Raw genomic sequence first — 22,413 nt, forward strand, 5'->3', positions numbered from 1 at the left:
ACACACACTGTCTACTAGAAGTCATTTATTTTAATAACCAAACTCTGTTAAATTACATAGAGATTCTGGGGTTGCCGCATAGGCTTCAAGTTCTTTGATGTATTAATCAGAGAGCAGTACTAATATAACAGGTTTGTGGAGGAAGCATTGTCAGATTTCAGGTGAATGTTTCTTCAGAAACAGTGGGACTGAGCATGACATAACATAGTTATCACGCCAAGGCCTTGTTCAGGGGTATAGAGGTACTCTCTAAGGAAGGCTCCCTGAGGTTTTATTGAGGTTATGTATAGGTTGTGTTGTCATCTTGTTTTCGTGACTATGATGAAGGCTCCCTGCTGTGTGGTTGTAATAATGTTGTGCTAACATTATATTAAGGTTGTTTTAAGGTTGTGATAGGGTTGTGAGTGTGTTACCCTGTAGACGTAGAGGTACTCCCGGAGGAAGGCTCCCTGCTGTGTGGAGGTCTGCTGGCTGTCGTTGGTGAGGATGTGTCTGAAGGCTGAGACAGCGTTCTCTGGTTGACGCAGCGTGAAGGACTGGCGGCCGATAGTGAAGTTGATATGGTCCTCAGCCAGGGACCAGCCTTTACCCTTATATACCTGCATGGCCTGGCAGTAACACCGCAACGCATGGCGCTTCTACAGAGCGAGAGAGAGGTGGCGCGAGAGGGGGGGACAGGGAGGGGGAGAGAGGGATAGAGAGAGTGGGGAAGAGGGAACGAGGTACAGATAGAGAGGGAGAGCAAGAAGGTGGAACACAAAGTAAGAAAGAGAGCAAAGCGGAACAGAAAGTAATGAGAGAACAATCAGAAAACGTGAACAGATGAAAAGCTTCATTAACTAGCTCCATCAGTCAAAAGTTCTAAATGGAATGCTCTAACGGTTGTAGAACTTAATTCACATTATGATGCTCTGAACATACTGGGCTTCAAAAGGACGGATTCCATTAAACCTCTCTGACCCACCTAGTTACCTGTAAATCACTGGTCTGTCTCAGATCACCTTGTTCTGTTTATTTGGTGATCAAACGTTTTTTTAATTAGTAATAAATGTCAGCAAACATGAATAACCTCGTTCTGTTTTTAAAAGGCCTGGTTGTGGTTAACACACACACACAAAGGCATGCACAAACACAGGTATGGTCCCACTCACCTGTCCTGCCTTGCTGAAGCGGTGTCCTGCCAGGATCATGTGGAAGGCAAACTTCCTGACCATGGGGTTTCGCATGTTAATGAAGCAGTGGGCTGCCTGCTCCAATAGGAGGGCAGAACACAGATCAGAATCCTGGGAGGGAGATAGTGACAGAGATAGACAGGTTAGCTAATACCATGGACATACCACACACACACGTTAATTTAACCTTTAGTTGTACAGAGAGACCTGTTCAAGACATCAGCAGGCAGCAACATTACAAAAGTTTCACACATACATATGACACACGTAACATTCAGTAATCTGACTTCTACAGAGCTGCACAGAGCCAGAGGTCAATCTACAGAATAAAAACATAGAACCTGTGGTCACAATTAGGCCATAGTCAGAAGTAGTGTGTACTTCTCACCTCACTGGTCATCTTGATGAGGAGGGTAGCAGCATCAGAGTACTTGGCCTGACTCTTCAGTACCTCAGCACTGAGCAGAGCACAACGCTCAGCTAGGACCTTGTTCCTGTAGGGGTGGAACATTTATAAAACATATTCATACACACTACCACAGGAGTGGGAGAGCCTGTGCATTGTAGTTGTGTGTTTTGTGACTTGTATGCGGCTGTTCAGCTAGGAAGCTGGGTATTTTAGCTTACTGTATATTGTTAATCAACGTGTGTTTTTGTGACAACACTTGCAGGTGTGTGTGTGTTAATGTCGTACTTGCACACATCTCTGTAGGTCTGAATTGCCGTGTCCATGTAGTGTGCTGGATACGGCCGTGGAGCCCCACCCTGTAGAAACGCAGACACTGCTGCCATCTCCTACAGACAGATCGACAGAGAGCGCGAGAGAAAGAAAGAGAGAGAGAGATAATTAGAAAGAGAGGGTGTAGCAATATGAGGAGAATAATCATTTAAAATGTATCCATTTCTCATATATCGAAATAACCATTAGCGTTGAGTGTCATAAGTGGTAATCTGGTGGGTGTGTGGAGGATAGGTAGGAACACATCATGGCTCCAGACCACATCACACTGTCATTAACATTCTGGCTACACACACGCAAGTCTCAAACAAACACACGCACCTGTACAAGTCTCAAACACAAACAGGTCTGCTGTTAATACTCCTGTGACCCAGATAACGATGCGGCCACGCCTCATGGCTAACACAGCGGGATGCTAGGACAAACTTCACATTGCCTCTGTCTAGTCTGCTGTGGTAGATACCCCACTGCTCAGGGCTCCAAGAGTACAAACACTCAGGACTCTTGTTTTGTTGACATCCTTCAGAGGTGCAGGTTAGATTGGTGTGCGTGTGCTCAGCCTCAGCCTCAGTATTGTACTGCGGGTGCTACTGCTGCTTAGCACCAACCTTCTGGCACCTGAACCTTAGCTCCTGCTGTGTCCTTTCTGCAAAACTGTTCACTACCTTCATGACAATGTACTGCGTGTGTGAGCGTGTGTACAGTATGCACATGTGTGTTTATGTGTGTAGGTTCTCTGAGTGTGTGTGTGTGTGCACGCGTACGCTCGTCATCTCTCTCTCTCCCTTTGTGTGTGTGTTCTCACCAGTGCCCCAGCGGCGTAGAGCATGGCCTGGTCAGATAGGAAGTCCTTCTTGGCCGTGTGGTAGCAGCTGTAGGCCAGCTCATAGTGCTGAACCAGGAAACACAGGTCAGCCATCTTCCTGATCTGCAGCTCAGGGGCTTCTGGGGGATAACTGATGAAATCACACAGGGCAGAGTTCACATACTCAGCTGAGGTACAGGTGGAGGTGTTAGAAAACACCATCCAGAACCATTCCAAGTCTGAGACTCAAATAACACCCTATTCCCTATTTACAGCAATACGTTTGACCAGGGCCCATAGAGCTCTGGTCAAAAGTAGTCCACTATAGTGAATAGGGTGCCATTTGGGACGCAGCAAAATCTGCAAACTGTACAGTGCATTCGGAAAGTATTCAGAGTCCTTGACTTTTTCCACATTTTGTTATGTTACAGCCTTATTCTAAAATGGATTAAATAAATAAAAATACTCAATCTACACACAATACCCAATAATGACAAAGCGAAAAAAGGTTTTTAGAAATGTGTGTAAATGTATCAAAAATAAAAAACAGAAATACCTTATTTACATAAGTATTCAAACCCTTTGCTATGAGACCCAAAATTGAGCTCAGGTGCATCCTGTTTCCATTGATCATCCTTGAGCTGTTTCTACAACTTGATTGGTTTCCACCTGTGGTAAATTCAATCGATTGGACATGATTTGGAAAGGCACACACCTGACTATATAAGGTCCCACAGTTGACAATGCATGTCAGAGCAAAAACCAAGCCGTGAGGTCAAAGGAATTGTCCGTAGAGCGCTGAGACAGGATTGTGTTGAGGCACAGATCTGGGGAAGGGTAACAAAAAATGTCTGCAGCATTCAAGGTCCCCAAGAACACCGTGGTCTCCATCATTCTTAAATTGAAGAAGTTTGGAACCACCAAGACTCTTCTTAGAGCTGGCCGCCCAGCCAAACTGAGTAATCGGGGGAGAAGGGCCTTGGTCAGGGAGGTGACCAAGAACCCAATGGTCACTCTGACAGAGCTCCAGAGTTCCTCTGTGGAGATGGGAGAACTTTCCAGAAGGACAAACATCTCTGCAGCACTCTACCAATCAGGCCTTTATGGTAGAGTGGCCTGACGGAAGCCACTCCTCAGTAAAAGGCACATGACAGCCCGCTTGGAGTTTGCCAAAAGGCACCTAAAGGACTCTCTGACCTTGAAAAACAAGATTCTCTAATTTAATGAAACCAAGATTGAACTCTTTGGCCTGAGGAAACCTGGCACCATCCCTACAGTGAAGCATGGTGGGAGCAGCATCATGCTGTGGGGATGTTTTTCAGCGGCAGGGACTGGGAGACTAGTAAGGATCGAGGGAAAGATGAACGGAGCAAAGTACAGAGAGATCCTTGACGAAAACCTGCTCCAGAGCACTCAGAACCTCAGACTGGGGTAAGGTTCACCTTCCAACAGGACAACGACCTTAAGCACACAGCCAAGACAACACAGGAGTGGCCCAGCCAGAGTATGGACTTAAACCCAATTTAACATCTCTGGAGAGACCTGAAAATAGCTGTGCCGCGATGCCCCCCCTCCAACCTGACACAGCTTGAGAGAATGGGAGAATCTCCCCTAAGACAGGTGTGCCAAGCGTGTAGCGTCATACCCAAGAAGACTCAAGGCTGTAATCGCTGCCAAAGGTGCTTCAACAAAGTACTGAGTAAAGGGTCTGAATACTTACATAAATAAGGTATTTCTGTTTTAATTTTTTTTATACATTTGCAAAAATTTCTAAAAACCTATTTTTGCTTCATCATTATGGGTTTTTGTGTGTAGATGAGGGGAAAAACGATTTAATCAATTTTAGAATAAGGCTGTAACGTTACAAAATGTGGAAAAAGTCAAGAGGTCTGAATACTTTCCGAATATACACTGTCTTCGGTGAAAGCCTACAGCTAATCTTTGAGGAGTTCTCTCTCTCTATCCTCCTATTCTGCACCTCTGATTGGACACCTGCACCTCTAATTGGACACATGGATGGTTGAACTCAGTAAATGTGTGATTGTGTTCATACCGTATGTACCAGACATACAGTAGGATCCAAGGTGTAATCTCTTAATGAGAGGACATTGCAATCTTTCAAAGCACTGGTTAGTGAGAAATGTGATAGCTATAGTATTGCCACTTACTAACTGGAAAACCTCCTTGCTAATGGTGATGTAGAACAGGGATGGGCAACTTTGATGTAGTGGGGGCAACAAAAAAATCTGAACTCATCATGAAGAGCCACAGTGCCTAGCGGGTCTGCGTACCCACATCCATACAGAGCCGGCCCTAGCCTATTGGGGGCCCTAAGTGACATTTTGTTGGGCCCCCCTGACATAACAGGAGAAACTGCTGATGTGAAACTAAATTTCCAAATTGCACATTGTGTATTCTACTATTCTAACTCTCAAAAGTAAGTTGAGACACCGACTGAGTTCCCAAAAAAAAAGATCCGCTGGCCACCAGTTGCCCATCCCTGATGTAGATGAAGAGGAGGAAGGGAACGGAGAAAAGGAGGAGAAGGAGGGTGATGTACTTACAGAAGGCCGGAAGTGTTCTTCAGTTCAGCGATACTCTTCTCTGGAACTTTCCCTCCTCCAAACCACTTCTTAGTGGCTGAGAACAGAGAGCGACTCAAGCCTTTCCTGGAGACCAGCTACAGAGGGAGGGGAAGGAGGGAGAGAGAGAGAGAAAGAATGCGATCCGATCATTAGAATGCCTAAGGCCATATAATTGATCGTGTCCATCTATCATTAATCAGTCCCTCTAGGATTTTGCAGTTTTTGTGTCAATACACCCTGACTGATTAATCAATACACAATCTGACAGAAAGTACATTTGCTTAGATATGGCATCAATCAGGGGACAGTTACCAATAAATATGACAATACAAGACAACACAGTGGTAATATTATACTACCTGAGCCTGTGTATACGCGGTCGCGAAGCGGTCTCATGGTCATTGTGTGTGTGTGTGTGTGTGTGTGTGTGTGTGTGTGTGTGTCTACCTGGTCATTGAGCTGTCTGATGTTCTTCTCTATGTGAGGCAGTAGTCCCCTGAAGGTAAACTCCTGGATGAATAGTCTGAGGCGGTCATGGTCTTTAAGCGTTAGACACGCACCATGGCTGGTGCCCGCCGCCACTCCCGTGTAGACTGTCGTAGTCTTGGTTTCCACGGCGACGGCCCTGAGGGAGTCCAGGCTACCGGGCGTGTCACTGGCCGTGTCCAGCTGGAGAGGGTGGGTGTTGTCCAGACTGTTGATCGAGACTCCGTCTGATAAACAACAAAACATTGTCAAGAACCTAGGCACACTTGAAATGAGGGTGTGTGTCCAGACTTCATGGAAACTACATCTGAATAAACAATACATTGTCAACCCATACATGCTTCAGATGGATTAGTAATGAGCATAGTTTCTCCAACTGGATTAAATAATTCAACTACAGCAGTGTCTTTCTTGATCTGTCATCAATCTCTCAGTAAGGGAGAATGAGTCGGACAAACAACAGAGGTGGAGAAGAGGTTTCACACATACAAAATGTGTATTTTACACATCTTTGAAATGTTTTTTTATTGATATGCAATCGCACTGAACCAACAACCTTGGAGTTGCTAGCGCCAAGCTCTGTTCAACTGAGCCACACAGGACCACAAGTATGTGTATGTTCAGTCAGAGTTGAGGAATGGCTAATGATATGAAATCTTCAGCTTCTGAGTATTGCTAAGTGGCTAAGCTCACCATTCTCTGCTGAGTCATGTCCGTCCATCTCTGGTGTTCCTCCTACATTGTTCTCTACAGCCGTGTTGTTCACCACTACAGGGGCTGGGGCTGGCTCCTCAGACTGATCCTAGAACAGCCAGGAGCAAACATGACAATATATGGGTCATGTTCAATAGGCACGAAACTGAAGAAAGTAGAGCCTGACCGATATGGGATTTTAGGGTCCGATACTGATACCGATTTTAGGGAGGCAATAGTCACCGATTACCGATATACCTGCCTATGTATGTTTTTTTAGAGGTGGAATGAAAAACAGACCTTATCACAAATTGTGTTCAAAATGATTAACAGATACTCTAAATGATCATTCCTTAACTAAATATTAAAATTATAATTAAGAACATTGTATTTGTGGTTTACTTGATAACCACCAAAAATAAACTTCAGTGCATTTGGAAAATATTCAGACCCCTTGACTTTTTCCACATTCTTACATTCCAGCCTTATTTCAAAAAATGTATAACATTAATTTTGTTCCTCCTTAATCTACACACAATATCCCATAATGACAAAGCGAAAACAGGTTTAGACATTTTTGCAAATGTATAAAAAAGAATATTATTATTATTATTATTTTTTACATAAGTACTAAGACCCTTTTCTATGAGACTCAAAACTGAGCTCAAGTACATCCTGTCTCCATTGATCATCCTTGAGATGTTTCTACAACTTCATTGGTGTCCACCTGTGGTAAATTCAATTGACTGGACATGATTTGGAAAGGCACACACCTGTCTATGTAAGGTCCCACAGTTGACAGCTCATGTCAGAGCAAAAACCAAGCCATGAGGTCGAAGGAATTGTCCGTACAGCTCCGAGACAGGATTGTGTTGAGGTACAGATCTGGGGAAAGGTAACAAAAAAGAATCTGCAGCATTGAAGGTCACCAAGAACACAGTGGCCTCCATCATTCTTAAACGGAAGAAGTTTGGAACCACCAAGACTCTTCCTAGAGCTGGCCGCCTGGCCAAACTGAGCAATCGGGGGAGAAGGGCCTTGGTCAGGGAGGTGACCAAGAACTTGATGGTCACTCTGACATGGCTCCAGAGTTCCTCTGTGAAGATGGGAAAATCTTCCAGAAGGACAACCATCTCTGCAGCACTCCACCAATTAGGCCTTTATGGTAGAGTGGCCCGACGGAAGCCACTCCTTAGTATAAGGTCCATGACATCCCGCTTGTAGTTTGCCAAAAGGCACCGAAAGGACTCTCAGACCATAAGAAACAAGATTCTCTGGTCTGATGAAACCAAGATTGACCTCTTTGGCCTGAATGCCAAGTGTCAAGTCTGGAGGAAACTTGACACCATCCCGACAGTGAAGCATGGTGGTGGCAGCATCATGCTGTGGGGATGTTTTTCAGCGGCAGGGACTGGGAGACTAGTCAGGATCGAGGGAAATATGAATGGAGAAAAGTACTGAAAGATCCTTGATGAAAACCTGCTCCAGAGCGCTCAGGACCTCAGACTGGGGTTAAGGTTCACCTTCCAACAGGACAACGACCTTAAGCACACAGCCAAGACAACGCAGGTGCGTCTTCGGGACAAGTCTCTGAATGTCCTTGAGTGGCCCAGCCAGAGCCCGGACTTGAACCCGATCGACCATCTCTGGAGAGAACTGAAAATAGCTGTGCAGCGACACACCCCATCCAACCTGACAGAGCTTGAGAGGATCTGCAGAGAAAACTGGGAGAAACTCCCCAAATACAGGTGTGCCAAGCTTGTAACGTCATACCCAAGAAGACTCAAGGCTGTAATCGCTGCCAAAGGTGCTTCAACAAAGTACAGAGTAAAGGTTCTGAATACATATGTAAATGTAATATTTGAAAAAATTTATAAAAACTATTTTTGCTTTGTCATTATATGGTATTGCGTGTAGCTTGATGAGGGGAAAAAAGTATTTAATCAATTTTAGAATAAGGCTGTAATGTAAATTTTTTGGGAAAAAGTGAAGGGGTCTGAATACTTCCAGAATGCACTGTATACCCTCTATAAATACAAAAAACTTGTTCAGTTTACTTTCTGTCAAACGTAAAGATTTGTCTATCTATGGCAGTGGATAAAAATGTAGAAGTGTTCGTACTGAAGCCCCACAAGCACACTAATAAACAAGAAGGGCTGAATGAATTAAACTTTGTCTCAAAGTAAATCTAAAACTGCCCTGTTCACAAACTATGCAGTGAAACGCAGTAAGATGCAGTTCGTAATGTCACCAATAGATGTGAGCATCAGCATTTGTATTGAGTAGATTCACTACAGTGCTTTACAACAAGGACATGTAAAGAAACACTTTATGGCAACCTCACAATGAGAGCTTGTTATAACAAGCATACACTCGCAGTTCATTACGAAAATGTTTTCTTACTGAAACCATAATGTAAATTACACTTACTCAATATAAAATATATTAGCTATATATTTCAACTGAAAATGGCATGCGCCGAGTACGTTCATGCAGGAAAATTCTTGCCGCATTGTTTTTAGTCAGACACGTTCAAATTTCGCTGCTAGTTAACAAACAATCTTATCTCATCATTAATGCAAGCACACGGCCTGAATGATAGATCTGCGCCAACGGTCGTGCTTTTTGCATTATGCAAATTTAGGAAAATAACTAAATAAGCCAACTAGCGAACATAATACGCCTAGACAGTAAGAGTGTTGTTTTTGTATCAAGGATTCAGTGTTCACTTTGGCGCCAGTCCAATGTTTGTATATAAGTAGCACCGATTGCTAGCTAGCTAGGCTAACCCCCTTGCTGGCTAGATATACCCTAACTACATTGCTGGCTAGCTAGCCAGCTAATGTTAACCAAGTGAGCATGTGACGAGGACAGGGCTGCTTGCTTGGTGACTTACGGGCTGAATGATGTTCAGTGAGCAGCTCGTAGGGCGCCCTCTTCAGGCAACCATTGAACAATTCAAAGAATGACCACAAATTAGCAAACTTATTTGTTAATTCTATGTATATAATATCGGCACTTTATCTGTGTAATAAAGACCGATACAAATATTTATGTGAAAGGCTAATATCGGCCGATAATATCAGTCAATCCATTTATCGGTCGGGCTCTAGAAGAAAGTGCTCTGAAACGGAGTAAAACGTGAAGGTACTAGCTGAACTTGTCCAATAAGCAACACTCCTTTTCCTTTGCGAAGTGTCCTAATGAACCCGACAATGGTACGGTCAGTTATCTGCTACTGTATATTAGCAACTGACAATTAGATACTTGGAAAATGTTCTGGACTCTACTGTACCTGGCTTTGCAGGCTGCTCTTGTTAAGGTATTGGCTCCATGGGTCCGGTATCTGTTCGTCTGCTCCTACTGCTGCTGTACGAGAGTTGATCTTCAGCAGGTAACAACCCTGAGCACCATACCTCTGCTTCATATCCTCATACACAGAGTCAGCTCTGAGAGCACAAGAGAGAAAAAATATATACAATCACAGGCAAAGAATGACGCATTAACAGTTTACAGCAGTGGTCACCAACCTTCTGATTCAAAATGCAGGTCGAAAAAAAACCATTAAAAAAAACGTAAGCCTATGCAACATTAAACTTTTAAAGGCCCAGTGCAGTAAAAAACGTGATTTTTCTTTGTTTGATATACAGTGCATTCGGAAAGTATTCAGACCCATTGACTTTTTCCATTTTGTTACATTACAGCCTTATTCTAAAAGGGATTCAATTGTTTTTTCCCCCTCATAAATCTACACAAAACACCCCATAATGACAAAGCAAAAAGAGGTTAAGAAATGTTAGCAAAATTAAATGTTACATTTACATTAGTATTCAGACCCTTTACTCAGTACTTTGTTGAAGCACCTTTGGCAGCGAATACAGCCTTGGGTCTTCTTGGGTATGATGCTACAAGCTTGGCACACCTGTACTTGGAGAGTTTCTCCCATTCTTCTCTGCAGTTCCTCTCAAGCTCTGTCAGGTTGGATGGGGAGCGTCGCTGCACAGCTATTTTCAGGTCTCTCCAGAGATGTTCGATCGGGTTCAAGTCTGGGCTCTGGCTGGGCCACTCAAGGACATTCAGAGAGTTGTCCCAAAGCCACTCCTGTGTTGTCTTGGCTGTGTGCTTAGGGTCGTTGTCCTGTTGGAAGGTGGACCTTAACCCCAGTCTGAGGTCCTGAGCGCTCTGGAGCAGGTTTTCATCAAGGATCTCTCTGTACTTTGCTCCGTTCATCTTTCCCTCGATCCTGACTAGCCTCCCAGTCTCTGCCGCTGAAAACCATCCCCACAGCATGATGCTGCCACCACAATGCTTCACCGTAGGCATGGTGCCAGGTTTCCTCCAGACGTGACGCTTGGTATTCAGGCCAAAGAGTTCAATCATGGTTTCATCAGACCAGAGAATCTTGTTTGTCATGGTCTGAGTCCTTTAGGTGCCTTTTGGCAAACTCCAAGCAGGATGTCATGTGCCTTTTACTGAGGAGTGGCTTCCATCTGGCCTGATTGGTGGAGTGCTGTAGAGATGGTTGTCCTTCTGGAAGGTTCTCCCATCTCCACAGAGGAACTCTGGAGCTCTTTCAGAGTGACCATCGGGTTCTTGGTCACCTCCCTGACCAAGGCCCTGAAATCAATTTTGAGTCTCATAGCAAAGGGTCTGAATATTTACGTAAATGAGGTAATTCTGTTTCCTATTTTTAATACATTTGCAAAAATGTCTAAACTTGTTTTCACTTTGTCATTATGGGGTATTGTGTGTAGATTGATGAGGATTTGCATTTATTTAATCAATTTCAGAATAAGGCTCTAACGTAACAAAATGTGGAAACAGTCAAGGGGTCTGAATACTTTCCGAAAGCACTGTATGTCCTGAATACAAAGCATTGTGTTTGGGGCAAATCCAACATCACTGAGTACCACTCCTCATATTTTCAAGCATGGTGGTGGCTGCATCATGTTATGGGTATGCTTGTCATTGGCAAGGACTACAGAGTTTTTAAGGATAAAAAGAAATGTAATAGAGCTAAGCACAGGCAAAATCATTGAGTAAAACCTGTTTCAGTCTGCTTTCCAACAGACACTGGGAGACAAATTCACCTTTCAGCAGGACAATAACCTAAAACACAAGGCCAACTATGCACTGGAGTTGCTTACCAAAATGACATTGAATGTTCCTAAGTAACCTAGTTACAGTTGACTTAAAAACCAGCTTGAAAATCTATGGCAAGACCTGAAATTGGCTATCTAGCAGTGATCCACAACTCAACTTGATATAGCTGCCAAAGGTGACTCTAACATGTATTGACTTAGGGGGTTGAATACTTACAGTGGGAAGAACAAGTATTTGATACACTGCCGATTTTGCAGGTTTTCCTACTTACAAAGCATGTAGAGGTCTGTAATTTTTATCATAGGTACACTTCAACTGTGAGAGACGGAATCTACAATAAAAATCCAGAAAATCACATTGTATGATTTTTAAGTAATTAATTTGCATTTTATTTATTTTTATTTAAGAAGACCTCCAGTTCTCCACTCATTACCTGTATTAACTGCACCTGTTTGAACTCGTTACCTGTATAAAAGACACCTGTCCACACACTCAATCAAACAGACTCCAACCTCTCCACAATGGCCAAGACCAGAGCGCTGTGTAAGGACATCAGGGATCAAATTGTAGACCTGCACAAGGCTGGGATGGGCTACAGGACAATAGGCAACCAGCTTGGTGAGAAGGCAACAACTGTTGGCGCAATTATTAGAAAATGGAAGAAGTTCAAGATGACGGTCAATCACCCTCGGTCTGGGGCTCCATGCAAGATCTCACCTTGTGGGGCATCAATGATCATGAGGAAGGTGAGGGATCAGCCCAGAACTACACGGCAGGACCTGGTCAATGACCTGAAGAGAGCTGGGACCACAGTCTCAAAGAAAACCATTAGTAACACACTACGCCGTCATGGATTAAAATCCTCCAGCGCACGCAAGGTCCCCCTGCTCAAGCCAGCGCATGTCCAGGCCCGTCTGAAGTTTGCCAATGACCATCTGGATGATCCAGAGGAGGAATGGGAGAAGGTCATGTGGTCTGATGAGACAAAAATAGAGCTTTTTGGTCTAAACTCCACTCGCCGTGTTTGGAGGAAGAAGAAGGATGAGTACAACCCCAAGAACACCATCCCAACCGTGAAGCATGGAGGTGGAAACATCATTCTTTGGGGATGCTTTTCTGCAAAGGGGACAGGACGACTGCACCGTATTGAGGGGAGGATGGATGGGGCCATGTATGGCGAGATCTTGGCCAACAACCTCCTTCCCTCAGTAAGAGCATTGAAGATGGGTCGTGGCTGGGTCTTCCAGCATGACAATGACCCGAAACACACAGCCAGCGCAACTAAGGAGTGGCTCCGTAAGAAGCATCTCAAGGTCCTGGAGTGGCCTAGCCAGTCTCCAGACCTGAACCCAATAGAACATCTTTGGAGGGAGCTGAAAGTCCGTATTGCCCAGCGACAGCCCCGAAACCTGAAGGATCTGGAGAAGGTCTGTATGGAGGAGTGGGCCAAAATCCCTGCTGCAGTGTGTGCAAACCTGGTCAAGACCTACAGGAAACGTATGATCTCTGTAATTGCAAACAAAGGTTTCTGTACCAAATATTAAGTTCTGCTTTTCTGATGTATCAAATACTTATGTCATGCAATAAAATGCAAATTAATTACTTAAAAATCATACAATGTGATTTTCTGGATTTTTGTTTTAGATTCCGTCTCTCACAGTTGAAGTGTACCTATGATAAAAATTACAGACCTCTACATGCTTTGTAAGTAGGAAAACCTGCAAAATCGGCAGTGTATCAAATACTTGTTCTCCCCACTGTATGTAATGAAGATAGTGGTTTTATTGTGTGTTTTTTGTTTTACAAATGTTCAGAAAAAAATTCCACTTCGGCATTAATTTTGTGTAGATCGTTGACAAAAAATGACAATTTAATACATTTTAATCTCACCTAGTAACACAAAAAAAATATCTGAAAAATTCAAAGGGCGTGAATACTTTGATGGCACTGTATTTCCACACTAGGAGGTTGGAATAATACTGTGAAATTGTGAAAATGATGATAATAACCTTTTAGTGTAAGAGCTGTTTGAAAAGACAGTCTGAAATTTCAGCCTGTTTTGGTGGGATGGAGTTTTGGTCTGCCACAGTAAATGAGTTAATAGACCAATAAATTCCAAACCTCTGCCAATAACAGATTGTTTTCCCCTCCCCACACAAACCACTCCCAGACAGTCCTAATAAAATTCTTGCTTGAGAAATTGCTCTTTGCTAAGAAGCTGTTTTTGTTAATTTTTTCCAGTTTTAATAAAATAATAAAATAAACAGTAAGGTATTTAATTGTTACCCAGAAATGATTTGATTTTTAGATCAAAAACGGCTGCATTGGACCTTTTAAAAACAGTTTTGTACCAATGAGGTTTGTGCAGTAGGCTATAGGCTCAACACATAATCACATTATTCATGAATTGCCTTGCCAATGTTGTTATTCTTAGACCATTTAAAAATTATATTTCAAAACGTGAGGTATATGATCACACTGGTAATATATATATTTGTTGTATTACTTGAGGCAGTCTCTCTCTAGTCATGTTTTTTTTTTAACGTTTTGAAATCTTACACAGTAGAGTCGACTATCAACTTCGCTAAGGGCTCGTGGAAGATGCGGAGTGCAGACACGGTGATCCGAACTATCCAATTGGCCAGGTGTAGGCCTATAGGTGCACATGATTTGCTCTCCAGGGCGCGCCGGGTAGGTGGAGTTTGTACCTTCAGACACATTAAATGGTTCAAAATGGGAACACTTCAATTACCCAGCGCGCAGAGCCGCTGAATCAAGTACACCTACCACAAACAGCCTGGACCGAATAAAAAAAATTGGAACGTAAAGCTTTATCATTGGGCTTTTTACAGGAATGTTTGGGGATAGACTAGGAAAGCCTTGGAGATCGGCCAGTCGCTCGGTTGGTGACAACTGGTTTACAGTGAGGTGAAAACTTGAAAAACACAATGAAAAATAAGGCAACAGTAAAAATGTAATCCCCCACAAATGATGCAGCACCCCCCCTTGGGCCAATTAGTGACAATTATTCAAATTTATGTTGCATGGATTAACGAGAATAATTTTTTAAAATAAAAATCCCTCTCGCTGGAAATCAATGGGCGGAGCTTATAGGTCCTTATGGGGAAACTTGTTTGTCATGAAGGGCTGCATATATGTACACAATTTCATGACTGTAGCTCAAACGGGACAGGAGATATACTTAGCAAAAGTTCAGTTGATTACTATAACGCCCCCCTTGGGCCAATCAGTGTAATTTTGTAAATGTTAGCTGTCCATGGCAAGACCCATCATTCACCCAAGAATTTGTCAAAATCAGGCCAGCGGTGTCTGAGATATCGTGTGTGACTAACGAACACTACCAGCAAAAGTTTGGACACACCTACTCATTCAAGGGTTTTTCTTTATTTTTACTACTTTCTACATTGTATAATGATAGTGAAGACATCAAAACTATGAAATAACACATATGGAACCATGTAGTAACCAAGAAAGTGTTAAACAAATCAAAATTTATTTTATATTTGAGATTCTTCAAAGTAGCCACCCTTTGCATTGATGACAGCTTTGCACACACTTGGCATTCTCTCAACCAGCTTCAAGAGGTAGTCACCTGGAATGCATTTTAATTATCAGGTGTGCCTTCTTAAAAGTTAATTTGTGGAATTTATTTCCTTCTTAATGCGTTTGAGCCAATCGGTTGTGTTGTGACAAGGTAGGGGTGGTATACAGAAGATAGCCCTATTTGGTAAATGACCAAGTCCATATTATGGCAAGAACAGCTCAAATAAGCAAAGAGAAACGACAGCCCATCATTACTTCAAGACTGGAAACCCAAATTGGTCTACACGGACAAGTTCTGGCCTGGTTTAGATCCTACCTGTCGGAAAGATATCAGTTTGTCTCTGTGAATGGTCTGTCCTCCGACAAATCAACTGTACATTTCGGTGTTCCTCAAGGTTCCGTTTTAGGACCACTATTGTTTTCACTATATATTTTACCTCTTGGGGATGTTATTCGAAAACATAATGTTAACTTTCACTGCTATGCGGATGACACACAGCTGTACATTTCAATGAAGCATGGTGAAGCCCCAAAATTGCCCTCGCTAGAAGCCTGTGTTTCAGACATAAGGAAGTGGATGGCTGAAAACTTTTTACTTTTAAACTCGGACAAAACAGAGATGCTTGTTCTAGGTCCCAAGAAACAAAGAGATCTTCTGTTAAATCTGACAATTCATCTTGATGGTTGTAAAGTCGTCTCAAATAAAACTGTGAAGGACCTAGGCGTTACTCTTGACCCTGATCTCTCTTTTGACGAACATATCAAGACTGTTTCAAGGACAGCTTTTTTCCATCTACGTAACATTGCAAAAATCAGAAATTTTCTGTCCAAAAATGATGCAGAAAAATTAATCCATGCATTTGTTACTTCTAGGTTAGACTACTGCAATGCTCTATTTTCCGGCTACCCGGATAAAGCACTAAATAAACTTCAGTTAGTGCTAAATACGGCTGCTAGAATCCTGACTAGAACCAAGAAATTTGATCATATTACTCCAGTGCTAGCTTCCCTACACTGGCTTCCTGTTAAGGCAAGGGCTGATTTCAAGGTTTTACTGTTAACCTATAAAGCGTTACATGGGCTTGCTCCTACCTATCTTTCCGAGTTGGTCCTGCCGTACATACCAATACGTACGCTACGGTCACAAGACGCAGGCCTCCTAATTGTCCCTAGAATTTCTAAGCAAACAGCGGGAGGCAGGGCTTTCTCCTATAGATCTCCATTTTTATGGAACAGTCTGCCTACCCATGTGAGAGACGCAGACTCGGTCTCAACCTTTAAGTCTTTACTGAAGACTTATCTCTTCAGTAGGTCATATGATTGAGTGTAGTCTGGCCCAGGAGTGTGAAGGTGAACGGAAAGGCTGGAGCAACGAACAGCCCTTGCTGTCTCTGCCGGGCCGGTTCCCCTCTCCACTGGGGTTCTCTGCCTCTAACCCTGTTGCAGGGGCTGAGTCACTGGCTTGCTGGTGCTCTTTCATGCCGTCCCTGGGAGGGGTGCGTCACTTGAGTGGGTTGAGTTACTGACGTGATCTTCCTGTCTGGGTTGGCGCCCCCCCCCTTGGTTTGTGCTGTGGTGGAGACCTCTGTGGGCTATACTCGGCCTTGTCTCAGGATTGTAAGTTGGTGGTTGGGGATATCCCTCTAGTGGTGCGGGGGCTGTGCTTTGGCGGAGTGGGTGGGGTTATATCCTTCCTGTTTGGCCCTGTCCGGGGGTTTCTTCGGATGGGGCCACAGTGTCTCCGGACCGCTCCTGTCTCAGCCTCCAGTATTTATGCTGCAGTAGTTTATGTGTCGGGGGGCTGGGGTTAGTTGGTTATACCTGGAGTACTTCTCCTGTCTTATCCAGTGTCCTGTGTGAATTTAAGTATGCTCTCTCTAATTCTCTCGTTCTCTCTTTCTCTCTGAGAACCTGAGCCCTAGGACCATACGTCAGGACTACCGGGCATGATGACACCTTGCTGTCCCCAGTCCGCCTGGCCTTGCTGCTATTCCAGTTTCAACTGTTCTGCCTGCGGCTACGAAACCCCTACCTGTCCCAGACCTGCTGTTTTCAACTCTTAATGATCGGCTATGAAAAGCCAACTGAGAGACCTGAGCCCTAGGACCATACGTCGGGACTACCGGCCGTGGTGACTCCTTGCTGTCCCCAGTCCGCCTGGCCTTGCTGCTATTCCAGTTTAAACTGTTCTGCCTGCGGTTATGGAACCCCTACCTGTCCCAGACCTGTTGTTTTCAACTCTTAATGATCGGATATGAAAAGCCAACTGAGATTTATTCCTGATTATTATTTGACCATGCTTGTCACTTATGAACATTTTTGAACATCTTGGCATGGTTCTGTTATAATCTCCACCCGGCACAGCCAGAAGAGGACTGGCCACCCCTCATAGCCTGGTTCCTCTCTAGGTTTCTTCCTAGGTTTTCGCCTTTCTAGGGAGTTTTTCCTAGCCACCGTGCTTCTACACCTGCATTACTAGCTGTTTGGGGTTTTAGGCTGGGTTTCTGTACAGCACTTCGAGATATTAGCTGATGTAAGAAGGGCTATATAAAATAAAATTGATTGATTGATTGATAGATAAAGGTCAGTCAATACGGAACATTTCAAGAACTTTTAAAGTTTCTTCAAGTGCAGTCGCAAAAACCATCAAGCGCTATGATGAAACTGGCTCTCATGAGGACCGCCACAGGAATGGCAGAACCAGAGTTACCTCTGCTGCAGAGGATAAGTTCATTAGAGTTACCAGCCTCAGAAATTGCAGCCCAAATAAATGCTTCACAGAGTTCAAGTCACAGACACATCTCAACATCAACTGTTCAGAGGGGACTGTGTGAATCAGGCCTTCATGGTCGAATTGCTGCAAAGAAACCACTAGGTATCTTAGTGGTTAAGAGCGTTGTGCCAGTAATCGAAAGGTCGCTGGTTCTAATCCCCGAGCCGACTAGGTGAAAAATCTATCGATGTGCCCTTGAGCAAGGCACATAACCCTAATTGCTCCTGTAAGTCGCTCTGGATAAGAGCGTCTGCTAAATGACTAAAAATGTTTTTTAAAAAATAATAATGTACTAAAGGTCACCAATAATAAGAAGAGACGTGCTTGGGCCAAGAAACACGAGCAATGGACATTAGACCGCTGGAAATGTGTCCTTTGGTCTGGAGTCCAAATTTGAGATTTTTGGTTCCAACCGCGGTGTGGGTGAACGGATGATCTCCGCATGTGTAGTTCCCACCGTAAAGCATGGTGGAGGTGGTGTTATGGTGTGGGGGTGCTTTGCTGGTGACACTGTCGGTGATTTATTTAGAATTCAAAGCACACTTAACCAGCATGCCTACCACAGCATTCTGCAGCGATACACCATCCCATCTGGTTTGGGCTTAGTGGGACTATCATTTGTTTTTAAACAGGACAATGACCGAACACACCTCTAGTCTTTGTAAGGGCTATTTTATCAAGAAGGAGAGTGATGGAGTGCTGCATCAGATGACCAGGCCTCCACAATCCCCCGATCTCAACCCAATTGAGATGGTTTTGGATGAGTCGGACGGCAGAGTGAAGGAAAAGCAGCCAACAAGTGCTCAGCATATGTGGGAACTCCTTCAAGACTGTTGGAAAAGCATTCCAGGTGAAGCTGGTTGAGAGTGTTCAAAGCTGTCCTAAAGGCAAAGGGTGGCTATTTGAAGAATCTCAAATATAAAATATATTTTGATTTGTTTAACACTTTTTTGGTTACTACATGATTCCATATGTGTTATTTCATAGTTTTGATGTCTTCCTTATTATTCTACAATGTAGAAAATAGCAAAAAAATAAAGAAAACCCTTGAATGAGTAGGTGTGACCAAACTTTTGTACTGTACGTACAGAGACAGATCCATAGTCGTCGTCCCCCCCCCCCGCCCCGATTTCATTGTGGGGGACAATAAATGTGATTATTCCTCTTTTTTTTTTTTTTATGTACGTACGAACGGACGGAGACGGATCCATAGTCAAAAATACATTCTCAATCCACGCATCAAGGTTATGCTAATAGTGAGGTTTCAATTCAAGGTTGTGTACTGGTAAAAACATTTTGGAATCCATAACTGCCGGTGGGGAGCAGAGTCAACAACCTTCTCATTACTGCTTCTGTCTAATTATGCAGAGGGTCACACACACACACACACAGAGTTAGCCGAGATCAATGGATTAAAGAGAAGGAGAGCTGAGGTAATAGACCTGGCTGTCTGAGAGTGTGTGTGTCAGAGTGTGTGTCTGAGAGTGTGTTTGTGTGTGTGAGAGAGTGAGTGAGTGAGTGAGTGTGTGTCTGTGTGTGCATGTGAATGTGTGTGTGTTTGTGTCTATTGCCCACCTCTGTTCATCCCCCTGGCTCATGTCGTGCAGTAGGACGTAGTATTTGAGTGTGTTGGGGATGAACCACTTGGGGTTTGTGTACTCTCCATTGTGCTGGATCCTGTGCTGCTCCTGAGACAGCTTGAGGAACTGCTCCACTGGTACAGCCTCACTGGACGACACCACCAACAGACCTGCAGGAGCACCAGTCAAGGAACCACAACCAGAGAGAGAGAGCAGCAAAAGGAAAGGAGAATGAGAGGAGTAGGAAGGGTGGGGAGAGAGAAGGATGAAAATAGAGGAGAAAGGGAAAGAGGTGGCGAGTGACAGAGGGATGAACTGAAAAATGATAATGCCCTTTTAGTGTAAGAGCTGTTCAAAAATACAGTCTTTTGACTTGATTTTGAGATACAAACGGCTGCATTGGACCTTTAAAAACAGTTCGGAGATTTGTGCAGTAGGTTATAGGCTCAACACATTATCACTGCATATTGGCTACATTGGCTATTCTTGAATTGCCCTGCCAATGTTGTTCTTCTCAGATCATTTGAAAATTATATTTAAAAACGTGAGCTACAGTGCATTCGGAAAGTATTCAGACCCCTTTACTTTTTCCACATTGTTACATTACAACCTTATTCTAAAATGGATTAAATCGTTTTTTTCCCCCACATCAAGCTACACACAATAGCCCTAAATGATAAAGCAAAAACATGTTTTTAGAAATGTTTGCACATTTATAAAGAATTAAAAACAGAAATACCTTATTTACATAAGTATTCAGACCCTTTCCTCAGTACTTTGTTGAAGCACCTTAGGCAGCGATTACAGCCTTGAGTGTTCTTGTGTATGACGCTACACGCTTGGCACACCTGTATTTGTGTACCTGTAAGTCGCTCTGGATAAGAGCGTCTGCTAAATGACTAAAATGTAAATGTATTTGGGGAGATTCTCCCATTCTTCTCTGCAGATTATCTCAAGCTCGGTCAGGTTGGATGGGGAGCATCGCGGAACAGCTATTTTCAGGTCTCTCCGGAGATGTTCGATTGGGTTCAAGTCCGGACTCTGGCTGGGCCACTCAAGGACATTCAGAGACTTGTCCGGAAGCCACTCCTGCGTTGTCTTGGCTGTGTGCTTAGGGTCATTGTCCTGTTGGAAGGTGAACCTTCACCCCAGTCTGAGGTTCTGAGTGCTCTGGAGCAGGTTTTCATCAAGGATCCCTCTGTACTTTGTAACGTTCATCTTTCCCTCGATCCTTACTAGTCTCCCAGTCCCTGCCTCTGGAAAACATCCCCACAGCATGATGCTGCCACCACCACCATGCTTCACCGTAGGGATGGTGCCAGGTTTCCTCCAGACATGACGCTTGGCATTCAGGCCAAAGAGTTCAATGTTGGTTTCATCAGACCAGATCATCTTGTTTCTCATGGTCTGAGAGTCCTTTAGGTACTTTTTGGCAAACTCCAAGCGGGCTTTCGTGTGCCTTTTACGTCTAGAGGAAACCTGGCACCATCCCTACGGTGAAGCATGGTGGTGGCAGCATCATGCTTTGGGGATGTTTTTCAGAGGCAGGGACTGACTAGGAGACTAGTCAGGATCGAGGGAAAGATGAACAGAGCAAAGGTCTGATTGGTGGAGTGATGCAGAGATGGTTGTCCTTCTGGAAGACTCTCCCATATTCACAGAGGAACTCTAGAGTTCTGTCAGAGTGACCATCGGGTTCTTGGTCACCTCCCTGACCAAGGCCCTTCTCCCCCGATTGCCCAGTTTGGCCAGCTCTAGGAAGAGTCTTGGTGATTCCAAACTTCTTCCATTTAAGAATGATGGAGGCCATTGTGTTCTTGGGGACCTTCAATGCTGCATACATTTTTTGGTACCCTTCCCCAGTTCTGTCCCTCGACACAATCCTATCTTGGAGCTCTACGGACAATTCCTTTGACCTCATGACTTGCTTTTTGCTCTGACATGCACTGTCAACTGTGGGACCTTACATAGACAGGTATGTGCCTTTCCAAATCATGTCCAATCAATTAAAATGTACCACAGGTGGACTCCAATCAAGTTGTAGAAACATCTCAAGGATGATCAATGGAAACAGGATGCACCTGAGGTCAATTTTGAGTCTCATAACAAAGGGTCTGAATACTTATGTAAATAAGGCATCCGTTTTTTTTTTATTCATTTGCAAAAATTTCTAAAAACCTGTTTTCGCTTTGTCAGTATGGGGTACTGTGTGTAGATTGATGAGGAATATTATTTATTTAATCCATTTTAGAATAAGGCTGTAACGTAACAAAATGTGGAAAAATCGAAGGGGTCTGAATACTTTCCGAATGCACTGTATATGATCACACTGGTAATATATAATTTGTTGTAATAAAAAGTAAACAGTAAGGTACTTAATTGTTACCTAGAAATGATTTGATTTTGAGATTTGATTTTCATAATCATAGTGTTTATTGTAGTATGTTGAAGCAGAGAAGGATACAGGCGAGGTAGTGGTTGAGGAACTCATGGTCGGAGGCAGGCATCGACTGGAGGAAGCTCTCTCTGTATGCCTCAAACCAGGGAGTCGTGGCTGGAGAGAGGTCAACAACAAGATGAGAGAGAGAACATCACTCTAATCAGACCTCACCTCCATGCAACACAACCCTGAGAGAGTGGAGCTGCACAGAGCCCACCTGTAGCCTACAGCCAGGGGAGCTGCAGAGAGGTCTAGACACACCCAGCTCAACCAGCCAGGAGAGGCTGGGAAGTGACACACAAGACACACACACACACACACACACTGATTGCTGAAGGGTCTGATTGCGTAGCTACAACAAATGATACTCAGGGAGAGAAATAAATGAATGATTAACCAGATGAAAGATAGTTAGGATTGTACCAGCACTCGATTCTTCTTTTATCCTAAACCCCATTGAGATGCAGAGAGCA

General features: G+C 43.7%; 1 protein-coding gene across 1 annotated transcript in view; it reads right to left on the reverse strand.

The window, feature by feature from the left end:
- trappc8 (trafficking protein particle complex subunit 8) overlaps nucleotides 1–22,413 on the reverse strand; it is a 93,822-nt gene that overhangs the window by 58,512 nt on the left and 12,897 nt on the right. The window contains exons 4-14 of the mRNA XM_084163255.1: nucleotides 21,965–22,054; nucleotides 19,496–19,670; nucleotides 9,776–9,929; nucleotides 6,481–6,589; nucleotides 5,749–6,014; nucleotides 5,281–5,396; nucleotides 2,717–2,867; nucleotides 1,867–1,967; nucleotides 1,561–1,666; nucleotides 1,152–1,283; nucleotides 414–638 (exon numbers count right to left, since the gene is read on the reverse strand). Of these exons, the coding sequence (XP_084019381.1) occupies nucleotides 414–638; nucleotides 1,152–1,283; nucleotides 1,561–1,666; nucleotides 1,867–1,967; nucleotides 2,717–2,867; nucleotides 5,281–5,396; nucleotides 5,749–6,014; nucleotides 6,481–6,589; nucleotides 9,776–9,929; nucleotides 19,496–19,670; nucleotides 21,965–22,054 (1,625 nt within the window). The remainder of the gene's footprint in view (nucleotides 1–413; nucleotides 639–1,151; nucleotides 1,284–1,560; nucleotides 1,667–1,866; nucleotides 1,968–2,716; nucleotides 2,868–5,280; nucleotides 5,397–5,748; nucleotides 6,015–6,480; nucleotides 6,590–9,775; nucleotides 9,930–19,495; nucleotides 19,671–21,964; nucleotides 22,055–22,413) is intronic.

This window comes from Coregonus lavaretus (assembly GCF_964263955.1).
Source record: "Coregonus lavaretus genome assembly, chromosome: 6".
NCBI lineage: Eukaryota > Metazoa > Chordata > Actinopteri > Salmoniformes > Salmonidae > Coregonus > Coregonus lavaretus.